We start from the raw sequence: 17211 nt of genomic DNA on the forward strand, positions 1-17211 counted from the left end.
GTACTGTTTGTCCATTTTGAGATGCCGTAGCCAGTATACATTTCCTCAAAATAATCAGAATTAGTCTAAGATATCACTGTCATTAATCTCGACGTTTTTGCCAAGGAGATCTTAGCCACTCAATTTTACATCTAACTATGATGTTTGGTGCAGTGTTTCTCAATCAAAAAATGTGCTTGAAAATTAGTCGCCTTTATTGAAGACTCTCTTCTGTTGACCAATCACCGACGAAGGGGGCGTAGACTTCGGCTCCGAACTTGCCTAAATAAAAAATTGTATGTGCCCGAACAGCCCAAAAAAAACTCACTGAAGTCAAAAATAAACAAAAATGTAATAAAATGTCGTCAGGGTGCAATCGGAAAGTATTCAGACTCTTTGGCTTTTCCCACATTTTGTTAAGTTAGAGCCTTATTCTAAAATGTATTCCATATTTTTTTTACTCATCAATCTACACACAATAACCCATAATGATAAAGCGAAAACAGGTTTTTAGAATTTTTGCAAAAGTACATTAATTTTTTAAATTAAATATCACATTTACATAAGAATTTACATTTTGAAGCACCTTTGGCGGCGATTACAGCCTCGAGTCTTTTTGAGTCTGACACTACAAGCTTGGCACACCTGTATTTGGGGAGTTTTCCCATTCTTCTCTGCAGATCTGCAGAAGCTCTATCCGGTTGGATGGGGAGCGTTGCTGCACAGCTGTTTTCAGGTCCCTCCAGATATGTTAGATCGGGTTCAAGTCTGGGCTCTGGCTGGACATTCAAAGACTTGTCCCGAAGCCACTCCTGCATTGTCTTGGCTGTGTGCTTAGGGTCATTGTCCTGTTTGAAAGTGAACCTTCGCCCCAGTCTGAGGTCCTGAGCACTCTGGAGCAGGTTTTCATCAATCTGTCGTTCTGCCCCTGAACAGGCAGTTAACCCACTGTTCCTAGGCTGTCATTGAAAATAACAATTTGTTCTTAACTGACTTGCCTGGTTAAATAAACTTTGCTCCGTTCATCTTTCCCTTGATTCTGACTAGTCTCCCAGTCACTACCACTGAAAAATTCCACCACCATGCTTCACCGTAGGGATGGTGCCAGGTTTCTTCCAGACATGGCATTCAGGCCAAAGAGTTGCATCTTGGTTTCATCATGCAGAGAATCTTGTTCCTCATGGTTTGCGTGTCTTTAAGAGCTTTTTGGCAAACTCCAAGTTGGGTGTCATGTGCCTTTTACTGAGGAGTAGCTCCCATTTGGCACTCTACCATAAAGGCCTGATTGTTGGGGTGCTGCAGAGATGGTTGTCCTTCTGGAAGTTTCTCCCATCTCCACAGAGGAACTCTAGAACTCTCGATTGCTCAGTTTGACTGGACGGACAGTTCTAGGAAGAGTCTTGGTGGTTCCAAACTTATTCCATTTAAGAATGATGGAGGCAAATGTGTTCTTGGGGACCTTCAAAGCTGCAGACATCTTTTGGTACCCTTCCCCAGATCCAGATCTGTGCCTCGACACAATCCTGTCTCGGAGCTTTACGGACAATTCCTTTGACCTCATGGCTTGGTTTTTGCTCTAACATGCACTGTCAACTGTGGGACCTTTATATAGACAGGTGTGTGCCTTTCCAAATAATGTCAATCAATTGAATTTTCCACAGATGGACTCCAATCAAGTTGTAGAAACATCTCAAGGTTAATCAATGGAAACAGGACGCAATTGAGCTCGAATTCGAGTCTCATAGCAAAGGGTCTGAATACTTATGTAAATAAGTTATTTCTGTTTTTTATTTTTAAGAAATTTGCTAACTTCGATTTGTCATTATGGGGTATTGTTGTAGATTGATGAGGACAATTTTTTACTCAATCAATTTGAGAATAAGGTTGTAATGTAACAAAATGTGGAAAAAGTCAAGGGGTCTGAATACTTTCTGAACGCACTGTATGCACAAACTTTTCCGAACTGTTTCGGCTTGGAAGCATGCGGACACCTTTATTCATCACTAGATGTAAATAGTTCATCAGGAAGTGGTGGGCTACTCTTGAGGGGGGAGGGGGGTCAGGGAGCTGAGCTAACAATGTGGCGAATTCTGAGCGTAATAGTAAGTCAGAATACCATAATACAGGTTTATTGTACTATGCTAGCTTAGCAGGAAATACTGGTTGAAATAACTTCTTAATGACAACATTTCAACCATTTTCTGGTTGTAACGACGTCATTTCAGTCAGTTTTGCCCGTTGGCTGTGTTATACATGAATTAGTCAAGCAAACGTCCACTGAAAATAAAGGATTCTATAATGTGCATTAACCAAATCAATAAACCTATAGACTGCAATCACAGAGCTTTATCTAAAATCACACAGCAACGATCACGGAGACTGAGTATAACGGAATTAACGAAGGAAAAAAACAATTGAAATAATCTTTAGCCGATAATTAGTTATCTCCATGATTTTCCTCACCGGTGCTGTTGACACACTGAACCTGAGGTATCTGTGTCCCGGGGCCACACGGCAGCTCCCCGTCAGGGATACACTCATCCAGTCTGACGAGGCGCCAGGCCCAGCAGCTGGGTTCGTCACATGGGACAGCCTCCACCAGGTGAGGACAGTTCCCTGGTCCACCCGTTGGCTCATTGCTGATCTCCCGTTTCCTCAGTTTAAAACCTGTCGAAGGGAAAAAGACACATAATTCAATTTAATATGAAAAATGTATAATGAAAAATACATAAAACTATAAAAAATCTATAAAAACTCTGAGAAAATGCATAATATGCCTAATTGTCTTCCATTGGAATTGATCTCTTCAACAGCTCTCTCGAAATGGAATAATAGGATATGTTACTATGATAAGACTGGGATTAGTGTACAAGTGCAAGCAAGTAATTGCCTAGTTAATTGTTGGCACTTTAACACATAATGTGATCAAATTGACCATAAATTGATACAAACGAGAGGATTTCATTGCGAAGCGCCAGCGTGTCATTATCATGTGGGTGTTGAACCACCCACAGATGTTAGATACTACATTTATGCCAGAATATGTTTGTTTAAGAGGACTTCACAATGGCTACAATAACACCAACTACTATATATTCACTGATAATTACTGTATAACCTTCTGAAACAGTGCCATGTTTATAAATGGTTTATAGGTGTTCAGTAGATGTTCAATAACTGTCAACAGCATTTCAACTAACTATCCACTAAGCCTAACCCTGAGCCCTAACCTTAACCATTATCCTAACCCTAAACTTAACTCTTACGTAACCTCTATTCTAAACCTAACCCTAACCCTAACCCTAACCCTAACCCTAACCCTAACCCTAACCCTAACCCTAACCCTAACCTTAGCAAGTATTTGATTGTTTGTTGCTAGTGTGACCATCTGTAGATCGTTTATATGGGGCTATCCAAATAAAGTGTGATCGACATACAGTAGTCCCACTCAAAGCCTTATCCACACACCTTTCTTCCCTTCTTGGACGTCACAGTTCTCATAGGTGCAGGGTCCCCAGGCCCCCCATGTGGACACTTCACACTCGATGGGACAGGGGATGTGACACAGCTGGGACGTGTTGGGGATGGGACCCCCACACAGCTTGCTGTCCACAGGACGGGATGCTAGAGACATGGAAATAAGGGACAGGCATACTTACAGTATAGTCTGTTTAAAAATTAAAGAACTTGATGTATGTAGTCCCCCCATTTGAGTGATAAGGTTACAGAAGGCACAAATATCATACCCCAAAAAATATGCTAATGGTGAGAGGTTAGCATGTCTTGGGGGTATGATATTTGTGCCTTCTGTAACTTTGTCACTCAAATGGGGGGACTACATACATCAAGTTCTTTGAGATGACAAGGTAAAAATATGTCGTTATGCCCCTGAACAAGGCAGTTAACCCACTATTCCCCTGAACAAGGCAGTTAACCCACTATTCCCCTGAACAAGGCAGTTAACCCACTATTCCCCTGAACAAGGCAGTTAACCCACTATTCCCCTGAACGAGGCAGTTAACCCACTATTCCCCTGAACAAGGCAGTTAACCCACTATTCCCCTGAACAAGGCAGTTAACCCACTATTACCAGGCAGTCATTGTAAAATAAGAATTTCTTCTTAACTAACTTGCCTAGATAAATAAAGGTTAAATAATAAATATATATTTTTTTTAAACAAGGTCTGTGAAGTGCTGTCATTTCCTTTTGTTTATCTCCCCACTGATAGCACACTGTTAGCATTTCAGGGTGATAAATGAACTCTGATTAACCTTTCAGCGCAATCTAACACTTGAAACAACATGAAGCACGGCCCACCACTCTCACTGAAGACACATGAAGGCTGTACTGAAGGTGTGAGAGAGCTGCAGTGTCTCCTCTCATACATATTCTATGAAGAATAATCCATTGCCATGATTCCCCTGTTGCAACGCTTCAGATTTAGAAGCTGTGTACACGATGCGTATATTCCCGCAGAGGAACTTCACTTCACGCAAAGGAACAAAAGAGAGATTGTTTTTCTCGGCAGGAGGATAAGTGAAGCCGTCTGTGAGACACCATTTTCTGGATGTTTCTTAAATGCACTTGAATAAATGGGTTTGTTTGAAAGTTGGAGTGGAAAGTTGGTGAGTGGTTTTGTGTGTCTGTCACATCAAAGCTGTTTTGGAACATAGCACAGTGCTGCTTGTTCTGGTTGATGCAACAAAGGCTCTTGATCTCCTAACAGATTGGCCAAGGCAAAATCCACTACCATTGGCTACATTGTCAAATTTACACCCCTCTGCCACAGCATATGAACACACACACTCACAGATGCAATGTGCAGAGGCACGTGGGCGCCCACGTGGACGCGAACAGACGTGCACGCACACACATGCACATGCACAAATGCATGTACGCACACACACCTGCACACACCTGTATATGTGCACATACACGTTCAGGCACTCAATCTATGATTCAAACATTGCATCAGCGGATGCAACACTTTCAATCAATTACACTTGTACACAAACACACTTTCTCACTAAGCAGGATCTGAAGATCAAGATGTCCTCACACGTCTCTCTCCCTAAGTCTGACAGCTCCAACAACACATTCAGCGCTTCGAGTCTTATCAAGTCAAAGAGAGCTGAAAAATAATTCTACCGAGCGTACAGTGAAAAGCAAGCACAGCTTTGAAATTGATATGCAAAAGGAATTATTCCCTTACAAATAGTCCAATACTGCATTTAGTAAGCCTGATAATCCTTGTATTATTAGTGTGCAGAGCAGACTTAAATCTAAGTACATCAATCCATTCTGAATAGAAATTGTCGACCAACAGATGAGTGGTGTTTGTGATGAAGAAAAACTCAGCATCTTCATTACACGACTTATACAATGTGCTTGTATTTCCTGCATTGTATTGAAACTACAATAACAAATGTCCCCTAGCGCTACTAATGTGAGTGTTGCTTGTTGGTGTGCCAGAGTAGAAAAACAGGGGGGAAAACATCTCACAGATGCTTTGCATATTCCATTTGGAAAAACAACCGTGTGTTATTTCACCATTCCCACAAAGGCTTAAAAACTTGTCCCGATGTGCCAGGCAAATACTTTAATGTCCTTTTACCGTACCACTTCTTGAAACCGTTTATTCTCAAACTTAGTTGAAAACACATGTTGGTGTTTCAGAAAACTACACCACTTGAGACGCAAAATCTGTGGAGAGGCCAACCTATCAAAACACTGTCATCCATCAAAACAGAAATGCATGCTAACAGTACATACTTCAACTGAGAAACATTATTAGGAATGGAAAGGAAAAAAATAGAAGAGAAACAGCAAGGAGGAGAAGAATGCAGAGAGAAGAGGTACGGATTGGTCGAAAGCACCTACAAGGCAGAGAAAAGAGGTACGGATTGGTCTAAAGCACCTACAAGGCAGAGAGTGGAGGTTCGGATTGGTCTCAAGCACCTACAAGGCAGAGAGGGGAGGTTTGGATTGGTCTAAAGCACCTACAAAGCAGAGAGGGGAGGTACGCATTGGTCTAAAGCACCTACAAGGCAGAGAGGGGAGGTACGGATTGGTCTAAAACACCTATAAGGCAGAGAGTGGAGGTTCGGATTGGTCTCAAGCACCTACAAGGCAGAGAGGGGAGGTTTGGATTGGTCTAAAGCACCTACAAAGCAGAGAGGGGAGGTACGCATTGGTCTAAAGCACCTACAAGGCAGAGAGGGGAGGTACGGATTGGTCTAAAACACCTATAAGGCAGAGAGGGGAGGTACGGATTGGTCTAAAGCACCTACAAGGCAGAGAGGGGAGGTTCGGATTGGTCTAAAGCACCTACAAGGCAGAGAGGGAAGGTTCGGATTGGTCTAAAGCACCTAAAAGGCAGAGAGGGGAGGTTCGGATTGGTCTAAAGCACCTACAAGGCAGAGAGGGGAGGTTCGGATTGGTCTAAAGCACCTACCTGTAACTTCAAAGCTGATGGATAGAAGAGGGGGTACACTAGGCTTCTGCTGGTTTGAGGTCTGACCCTCTGCAGGCACAGGGAGATACAACTATTAGCAACACCGTCACTGGAAAGGGAGAGGGTTTTGGATGTTGAGGCATACGTTAAGTGCTGTTACAGGAGTCTAGCGGTTTTCCAATATGAGAATGAGACTTGTAGAAAGAATAAGGATGGGAAGCGCTGCAGGGATACACTTGTCGATCTTTAAAAATGTATATTGAAGGTGCTCTAATAAGATCAATCCAGTTACCCCTAGAACCTGATCAGCAGTCAGTTTTGGATTTTCCCCTCTAGAATGGTTAAGGTTTGGATTTAGGGAGGGTAAGGTGATCCTGGACCTGTTGTTAAAGATGTGTTCTTCTAGGAGCGTGGTGATTTAGTTTATGCATGCAGTGGTGGTTGCTGCAGACTTCACTGAGGCACTGTCTGCCTGTGTCTGCCTCTATCTATGTACCAGCTGGGGAGATTACCCCCCTGATGGGGAGGAAGAGGAATCCTGCGCCAGGAAGATAAGAACACTCTCCCTTCTAACTCCCACACACACGCATGCATACACACACAAACACACGTGGGAACACAAACATGCACATACATTTCAACAAAAATCATTAGTACATTCTCCTTTAATGTCAGTCAATCTTTAACTGCGTACCAAAGCAACGTGTGTTTCAACATGCGGGAGGAAATTACGTGGTTTCAGTATCTATGGTTAGATAGAGAGAGAGAGAGAGACTATTGTCAATGCAAAGAAGCCCAAATTGCGATCGTGACATAAAGACATACGACAGTTAGTGACACCGAGTACAGGCAAGCATTTACTCAGAAAATATTCACACCCCTTGACTTTTTCCAGATTTTGTTGTGTGACAGCCTGAATTTAATATTGATTAATTTGAGATGTTGTGTCACTGATCCACACACAATACCCCATAATGTCAAAGTGGAATTATGCTTTTTAGAAATGTTAATATATTAATTCAAAATGAAAAGCTGAAATGTCTTGAGGTAATAAGTCTCCAGCCCTTCTGTTATGGAAAGCCTAAATAAGTTCAGGAGTAAAAGTTTGCTTAACAAGTTACATAATAAAATGCATGGACTGCAATAGTAGTGCTTAACATGATTTTTGAATGACTGTCTCATTTCTGTTCTCCATACATACAATTATCTGTAAGGTCCCTCAGTTGAGCAGTGAATTTCAACCACAAAGACAAGGGAGGATTTTCAATATTTCACAAAGAAGGGCACCTATTGGTAGATGGGTAAAAAAAAGTAGACATTGAGTATGATCATGGTGCAGTTATTAATTACACTTTGGATGATAAATCAATACACCCAGTCTCTACAAAGATACAGGCACCCTTCCAAACTCAGTTGCCGGTGAGGAAGGAAACCACTTAGGGATTTCACCATGAGGCCAATGGGGATTTTAAAACAGTTAAAGAGTTTAATAGCTGTGATAGGAAATAACTGACGAGGGATAAACAACATTGTAGTTACTCCAATCTACTAACATAAATGAGAGTGAAAAGAAGGACGCCTGTACAAAACAAAATAATTCCAATAAACATGCATCCGGTTTAGGTACTAAAGTAATAACTTATTGTCCTGAATACAAAGTGTTATGTTTGGGTCAAATCCAACACAACAAATCACTGAGTACCACTCTTCATATTTTCAAGTATGGTGATGGGTGCATCATGTTATGGGTATACTTGGCATTAGCAAAGACTAGGGAGTTTTTTGGGGGCTAAAAATAAACAAAAACAAAAGATCATTCATTGTGTAACAATGAGCATTGGAATTGCAAACAGACGAAGATCGTCAAAGGTAAACAATTTATTTGAATGCAGTTTGTGATTATGTTACGCCTGTGCTGGTTAAAATTCTTGTTTTTTATGGGGCTCTATGCTCAGATAATCGCATCGTATTCTTTCGCAGTAAATCCTTTTTTAAATCAGACAACGCAGTAGGATTAGTAAGATTCTAGGCTTTCGATACATGTGAGACACCTGTATTTTCAAGAATGTTTAATATGACTATTTATGTAGCGATCACCGTATGTTGTGGAATTTCAGCCCGCTAGCGGGTTCCGTGCGCAGGGAGGTTAAGCACACGTAAGCGTGGCTCATTTGGCCAATATCCCTCGTTTATGGATGGAGCTGGAGGAGCCAGGTCGGATCTGAATGTATATGGAAACCTGGTCGATGTCTTCAATGTCCGGTAAATCAACGTCTTCCCTGTCATGTTGTTTCCTAAAGAAAACTCTGAAATGGCATATTGTTTTTATGAAGATTTTGGAAGATCTGTCGCCAATTGGATGGAAACCAAGCTAGTGCGCTAATCCCGTGTGGCTTTGATTATGCCTGCACATCATGGTTCACCAGCAGCCCTAATCATCTTAAGAATACTCTACCCGCCAAACAAGCTGGTAGGAATTGGACTTAAACTGAGCATTTTTTTGGTCTCTATCTCTGTAACTTGTCTGTATCTCTGTAATTTGTCTGTATCTGTGTAATGTAAGTATATGTATTCATGTAGAAAATAGTAGAAAGTAGGGACCACAATGGAAATAAGTCCCAGACTTATTTAAAACATATTTGTGTATATATGTATATATTTCTTACTGGCAAAAAAAATCATTCAATCGATCCAAACTGAAAGAGCCATCTGTTACAAAACACTAAAAAGTTGAATGTCATTCAGAGATTGTCAAGCCTTCTATACTGGGTAGGCCTACAAGGTAGGGAGGGAAGTATTTTCTGTTTGTCAAGATTGACATAGTCTATTTATTGTGGTGTTCAAAACACAAACCATGATATCGAAGTACCCTAAGTTGATATGCTTCGTTTCTTGATCGTGTGGTGCATTGGCACAGAAACCTGTTGGTGGTAAACTCTTTGCATATATTTTATACAATTATAAATATGGCTCGTCTGGGGTAGTCTGCAAACCCCTGACCTTTTGGCCCCTCGACTGTGAAACAAAAGTATGCTGAAGTCGATATCAACGTTTATAAACACAGGGTCGTAAACATGATTTAGAGTTAATTCTATGAGGGGGAAGGGTGTTCCATTTATGTTAATGTACAAGGGGAGGGTCATGTGAAAATATTTTTGACGTATATATTTTTGTGACTCCTTGATTTGGACCAGCCCCTCCCCCCAATACATTTTGATCAGTCCCTTATATATAGGAAATACTATGTTATGGAAAAGTGTTATATATAGAAACGCCTCATTACCATCTTTGTCTTTGAGGTTGTTGAGGTAGGTCAATAGTTCGGCGTTGGCCTGGACACAGTACACCTCTCGGTTCTGGAGCCCTCCCCCACACAGGCCGGTCTGGTTGCTACGCCGACGGTCCTGTTGGCTTAGCAACGAGTCCACCCTACAGTCGCTCCACTCTGTAGTCCTCCAGGTGTAACTGTGACGGTGACAGAGATGGGTGTGTGGGGGTTATGCTGTCAAAACACATTTAAAATCTGACTGATGTTTCTTTAGCTAATCAAATCCCTGACATGTCTGTGTTATAAAAACACATTTGTGACTTGTGTGTTGATCTGTTCTACCTGCATCTGAGGCTGCAGCTGCCAAACTTGAATTACACTAATCCTTATCGTTCTACTACAACTTCAACAGCTATCAGCTCCATGTTTGGCTAATTGCTTCCAATCCGTGTAACCCATGAGTAATATGAAAAGATACATTTTAGTCATGAAAAGAGTCAATTTTAAAGGCTATGTCACGACTGATAGTTTTATAGATGGTGTGGTTTTGAAGTATTTCGCAGAATCGGAACAGGAGAGCTCAAGTGTTATGTGAATGGTTGTGTAAAGACGGGATATGATCTGTGTGTGTGTTTACGTGGCAGGTTACAGGAGAGACAATATTGTCATAGACTCCACTTGTCTGGAGTCGGTGTCTTGCAAAAGCTCAAACACTTGCACCAATCTTTCTCCATATGCTCTCTCCTCCACCACAGACACAGGCCCACGCAAACAAACTCCTACGGGCCACCCAGGAGAGCGAATTAGCTAGGTGAAGTAGCTAATGGGAAATCAACAGGAGGAATGTATCACCTCTGTCAGTGAGAATCCAGTAGACTTTGGGATGTTAGTGCACTAAGTGGTTCCAATTTGTTGAAAACTTCCTGGAGGCCTATCAGGTTCCTGAACTATGTACGGTAGTATCTTTCGACAGACTGGTACTACTGTGTAATACATTACATTCGGACACGACATTTCATCATTTTAAATTCCGCTAATACAACATTGACTTAACCCACATTCAAGCTCTAAGCCTACCATAAATGTTCCGTATCTTTCTTACCATATATTCAGTGTAAAACTATAACTTCCACACATCCTAGTGACACTAAGTGACACTCACGTGGCGCAGGGCAGTACTCCATCCCCCTGAGGGTCACATGGCTCCGTCTCCTCCAGCGGTGGGCAGTCCTCCCCCTCCCCCACGGAGAACTGGTGCACGCGTCTGGTCCTGGAGCGTTGGCCCCGGGGGGACTCAGGGTCTGGGTCTAGACAGGCCTTGGAGCAGGGGCCCCAGTCTGCCCACTCGCTCAGCTTACAGTCCTTAGCAAGGATGCAGGACTGGACCGTCAGAGGGAGGTCCCTGGGCAGACACCGACTGGAACACAGAGGTGAGGCGAGAGCAGAGGAGTGGCAAGGTCAGTAATCTGAGATCAGTCTGCGAGCTGCCTGTAATTTGCGACAGTGGATGTGAAAGCTGGTCCTGAGGGAGCCCTGTGTGTGTTGGTGGTCCTAGAACAAGTGGTCAGTGGGTTTCAAAGACAGTTGAGGTACATTTTGAGATAGAATTTGGCGTATGTTGATTGAATTTGTGGAATGTTGGTTTTCGTCCTGTCTATTGCAGTGTGTCATTCATCAAGGAAGCATTGTTTTACGACAGATAGACGGCTGTGTTGGGTGACACCACCACCTGTCGGGAAGACAATGGGAAGCCAGGGGTCATTCATCAATGAGCTGGATGGAAGTACATGATACTAATACTATCATATACTATAATGTACTAATACTTGTACTATAGTAGAATGTACATTATACTAAGCATGTTGTAATAAGCTGTATTCAAGAGTCCTTAGGGAACTGACTGGCACTGAACCATAGTACTCAACCCTTCATTCAGAATCATCACAACTTAATAAACAATAAACAATGCAGAAAAAAAGATGGAAAGGGTTTGTACAACAGCCCCCACATTTAGGTAGTGAAATGGTTGCTGGTTCAAATCCGGCTCAAAGGACCTTGAGAAGAGGGGTTTTGTACATGTAATACAATACATAAAGTTACTTATACTAGGTTCATATCTACATCAATTCTAAAGGGTAGTGCCTCAAAAGCATCAGAGTAGTAACCACAACTGATCAATCACCAAAAGCAATCACTCTGTTAATCATTCAACTTGCAATTAGAGCTAATGAATAAACGCTGCCTCTTTAAGCTCCTTCAAATGATTAGCAATTAATGCCGGCCATTTTCTGTTCCTTGCTCTGTTGCGTGCATTGCCTTTCCCTGAGGCGCTGCGGCTGACGAGCTTTTACTGCTAATTACAGCTCGGCTTCATTTAGAAACCTCTCATTTAGGCGACGCCGATGCCACACTTCACCTCTAGCTTCTCACACTTCTGCTAGAAACGAGTGAAACTGGTTTGAAAAAGGCTTGAAAAAGAGCCTGACTTGTGTTTTTAACCCCTCTGTCTCCACAGATAAAGATACCTTTTGAATTCGTTGATGTGGTGGGCCTGCAGGTGTGACGTCACGACGAAGCTCCGTTGTGCTGCCAGCAAGGCACGCTGGTGTTTCTTTCTCAGTGAACAACATTCAGGAATTAAAACAAAGGTTCTGTGACACAGTGAGGATAATGGCTCGCTTCCTGACTCAGATGAAACTTCACACATGCTTAAAAAGCCTTAAAGCGTCCATTGACCCTTTTCACGGCATCTCGATCTCTTTAAGTATATTTTATTACCTTCTGCATTGTTGTAGGGATTTAAAAGTCTTTAAAGTAGTCATACTTTGAAAAAATCTCCGTCAGTCAGACAGATCGGGGACAAACAATTTCACTTGAAATAAGAGAGTAATAATATTTCAAAAACACTCAAACCTCTCATTTTAAAACCAATAACGGTTATACGACAAACAACAAGAAATGCCATGAAATTCCACAAAACAGAGTTTGGTTTCTGAAGAATATCCACATTGAACCCAAACGTGCTCATTTACACGAGGCTTTGGCTAAGAAACATGTTGTACAATTGAAGCCTACAAAACCGGCTGTACTATGTGGGTCAGGGAATGTGAAACCCTGGGCGAAAACTTTTAACAATCTTTTTTAGCGCCTTGATGTGAGTGGAATGGTTGGAAGGCCAGTGTGGCCAGTGAAGAGAAACATAAGCATAAGCTAAAAGATGTAAAGTGATACTTTCTAGAAGTGCTTCTGGTGGTAAATGGAAACTTCAGAGGCCAACATGTAAGCTGGAACTCTACAGTAAATAGCCTACACATGCATTCTGTTTTCATATGATTACATGTAAAGCCAGCCACTATTCTACAACCAGGCTAAAACAAAGTCTAATGATTCAAGAGAAAGCTGTGGCCAAATGATGACAGATGTACATCAAACAAAAAGGGAAATGAAGTCAGCAAGATGTTCGGAGGACGACTGCCTAGATTCACTGGGTATCGCTTCAGAGAGAACCCAGCAAACCGGGAACATTCCCAGAACATTAGCTAAGATTCTCATTAAGTTCTAGTTAGGGTTTCATCTAACATTATAACATCCCAAAAACGTGCAAAGAATGTTTTTATTTGATTCAAAAAATGTTTTAAAGGAAATATCCTTGGAATGTTCTCTTAACATTCACGAAAATGTTGTGCATAACATCTGTAACAACCATCACAGAACATTCCCCCAAATGTTCTCATTAGGTTTCCAGATAATGTAATAACACAATGTACCAGTAAAGTTTTTATAACAAACCGCTGCAACAAAATATGAGGGCAACGTTCTGGGAATGTTATTGCAACATCAGGCAAGTGTTTTATACAAATATTGTATAATCGTCATCGTAACTGGACAGTTGTTGTGCTATGAGAACATTGCCGCAACCTAACAAATGTTCTGGGAACTTTCACAGAAACAATGTTGGTTTGCTGGGAAGTTTGTTCCACTTTTCTGGAGTGGCAAAAACAACAATAAATATTTCAGAACCAGAAATAAACAAGTCAAAGATTAATATTTACATTCCCAAGGGCGTAAGATTTGTTTTCACGGTTCTTTTGAAATATTTGATCCCAGCCACTGCTGAGAAATTGGCCCCAACAGCGCATTAATGAATATATTTAGTACATAATTGATCAAATCTGTAGCATGGGACACATACATAATGTGGATGTAAGGCTATATAACAGAGACTGTAGTTCTCCTTGCTAGAGATGAAAGACCTCATGGATTCCTAGATGAGAGGTACTGTACTGTGTTGACATTTGAAGTTATTGTCACTCAGCGTAAAACAAAGACATCATTCAACACAAAAGAAAGAGCTTCAAGGCAAGGGAGACATGCTGTCTTGTCTACTGTATATCCTATATAAGATATAGTATGTGAAGAACCTGAGACATTGATAGCCTGAACCATACTCCTAATGTGAAAGATTTTCATAAAAAGTATTTGGTCAACAGCATTTAAAAATAAATGACTCTACTTTTTTTAAGTTGAACTGAAATTACTCTTAATAATCAAGCTTTTTGATTTGAAATGCTTTTATCTTTCCTCACCTGCACACGTAACAATACCAATACAATGAGGTGCTTTGTGCAACTCACCCTGCTCTTTTACAGTCGGAGATCACATGAGACTTTTCAAAGTGCTTTACAAAGTGCTGGCTAAGATTCAATCCCTGTCACGGAATGAGCACCAGTGAATATAGAGTTGTCATCTCCCCCGTTGAAAGTAGACATCAGAAAGTGGGAGTGCTCCATTGCTTTGACAGCAAAGCAGAGACAAATAACCATTCCCTTACCTGTCATCCACAGTACATCAGTACAGTACATCACCTCAAAACATAATACTGTGCTTATAGTTCTGAAGAAGATAAAAACAACCCCTTACAAAGGCCTGTTTAGACATGTGGCAGGTTGTGCCTATTTTAAGATTGCGTGTTATTTAAGGACAAGCCAAGAGATAACTCACTATGATGAATTACAGTTCTGAAAGGACAAAACACATGGTTTCCTTTGACCAATGACATATCATGGTTTGCCCATTTAGACTAAAAGTACAATTTTAAAGGACAACCAGCACACAGGCACAAACTAAGGACCCTGAAATACTGATGCTGAGCCACTTACCCGAGTCCCACCGTGCTCCCGTTCCTGTGTGCACAGGACACCGTGCGACTCTGGTATCCCAGCTGGATGTCCCAGAAGGGGCTCTCCTGCCTGTTGAGCCGGTTCCTGGTCCGTTTCTTCTGGATCAGCTCCCTAGTATCAGGGTCTTTGACCCCAGGCCTCTCCCTGGCCTCCACTTTACCCTTCCTACGCTTGGCCTGCCGCACCGGCCGGGAAATGGGGAGAGAACAGGGCATCCAGGGCCCCACCCTGAGGCTGTACACCCCCTCAGGCCCCTTACAAGGCCCTGGCCTACAGGTCTGGAACTCAGTCAGGTTGGGGCAGGCGGAACCCCCGAAGAGCGGAGGCACCAGGACACTGCGCACCCGGTTCTTTAGGCCGGTTCCACAGGTTTTTGAGCAGGACGTCCAGGGGGTGAACTCAGACACTACACAGTCATGAGGGCAGGGGATGAGGCAGGCCTGCTCTAGTCGAGGCTTGGGCTCAAAGTACTCACAGATGTTGTCGTCTCCGGGAGACTCGTCTGACTTTAGTATGCAGCCCACCTCCCGGGTCTGAATGCCCTCCTCACCCCCATTGCATAAGTATGGCCGCATGCCCCCAAAGGTCCTTGCTGACACGGACACACACTGGTTCCAGGCACCCAGTTTCCAGTCGTAAAGGTCCTTGTGCCAGTCGCACACACGGAAGCAGTTCTGCTGGTTGGACGGCCGCTGGGACTGGTCACAGTTGGTGTGGAGGGTGGTCCAGCCGTCCACGTGGGCACACCACACAGCCCGACTCTGGCTGCCACCTGGACCACAGTCACTGCCCATACATCTGCCCCATGGCCCTTGGGAACACAACACAGACAGGGTTAAAATAACCTTTTTTTTTTACATCAAATGGCAAAGTGGATACAGTGCACACTATACAGTATATCAGTTGATGGGAAAGGGATTATTTATGGGAGTTTATGAATCATTTGGAAAAAGCAAACCATATAAATATCATCCACAGGCGCAGTGGACGGATCGATGGAGACCAGTAATGTCTACCAGTAATGTCATAGAGAACCCCGACCACGCCTTCATACCCGCTGACAGAGGCATATAGCACATTGACAATTCATGCACTAAAAGATTAGTACATCAGCTATTCTACTATAGCTCTCCTTTCAGCTCCACATTATTACTCTGAATGAAGTCTCCATTGCAGCCGTAACACAAGAGCTTTCTCTGACTTTTACCCCGACGCCAAACCAAATCACAGTAGAAAAGCTGCGGCTTAATAGTGGTGTTGTTCATTGAGTCATTCAGCTCAGCCTAATCCGTGACAATGTTGTGCTCTGACGCTGTTATCCGCAGGCTAGTGACAGCACAGGACAACCGAGAAAGAAGAGGAGACTAATGTACAGCTTCATCTCAGACCAACCCCTTCCATCTACAGCGTACACATCACAGACAAACTGAAATGGTCCACTCACACAGACAGTGTGGTGAAGAAGGAGAAACAGCACCTCTTCAACCTCAGGAGGCTGAAGAAATTTGGCTTGTCACCCAAAACCCTGAAAAACCTTTACAGAAGCATCCTGTCGGGCTGTATCACAGCCTGGTACGGAAACTGCACCGCCCTCAACCGCAAGACTCTCCAGAGGGTGGCAAACTACCTGCCCTCCGTGACACCTACAGCACCCGATGTCACAGTAAGGCCAAAAACATCATCAAGGACGTCAACAACCCGAGCCACTGCCTGTTTACACCGCTACCATCCAGAAGGCGAGGTCAGTAGAGGTGCATCAAAGCTGGGACCGAGAGACTGAGAAACAGCTATTATCTCAAGGCCATCAGACTGCTAAACAGCCATCACTAACTCAGAGAGGCTGCTGCCTACATTGAGACCCAATCACTGGCCACTTTAATAAATGGATCACTAGTCACTTCATACAATGCACTCTAAATAATGCCACTTTATACAATGTTTACATATCTTACATTACTCATATCACATGTATATACTGTATTTTATACCATCTATTGCACTTTGTCTATGCTGCTCGGCCATCGCTCATCCATATATTTATATGTACATATTTTCATTCACCTCTTTAGATTTGTGTGTATTAGGTAGTTGTTGGGGAATTGTTAGATTACTTGTTAGATATTACTGCACCGTCAGAACTAGAAGCACAAGCATTTTGCTACACTCACATTAACATCTGCTAACCATGTGTATGTGTCAAATAAAATGTAATTTGATTTGATTTGAATTGATTGTGTTAGATGATGGCCTCGAGCTGAGTGGTATCCGGGTGAGGGTGCCTTGTGTTTACCCACGTTGCACCCCTAAACCGATTCCCCCCCTTGTGGAG

The 17211-nt window shown here is 42.6% G+C and overlaps 1 protein-coding gene across 1 annotated transcript in view; it reads right to left on the reverse strand.

Annotated features, from left to right (window-relative positions):
- Window positions 1-17211, reverse strand: part of LOC112223674 (thrombospondin type-1 domain-containing protein 7A-like) — a 93241-nt gene that overhangs the window by 44340 nt on the left and 31690 nt on the right. The window contains exons 2-6 of the mRNA XM_042311996.1: window positions 14862-15693; window positions 10865-11119; window positions 9718-9899; window positions 3448-3603; window positions 2443-2646 (exon numbers count right to left, since the gene is read on the reverse strand). Of these exons, the coding sequence (XP_042167930.1) occupies window positions 2443-2646; window positions 3448-3603; window positions 9718-9899; window positions 10865-11119; window positions 14862-15693 (1629 nt within the window). The remainder of the gene's footprint in view (window positions 1-2442; window positions 2647-3447; window positions 3604-9717; window positions 9900-10864; window positions 11120-14861; window positions 15694-17211) is intronic.

The sequence above is a fragment of the Oncorhynchus tshawytscha genome, linkage group LG03, assembly GCF_018296145.1.
Source record: "Oncorhynchus tshawytscha isolate Ot180627B linkage group LG03, Otsh_v2.0, whole genome shotgun sequence".
Lineage (NCBI taxonomy): Eukaryota > Metazoa > Chordata > Actinopteri > Salmoniformes > Salmonidae > Oncorhynchus > Oncorhynchus tshawytscha.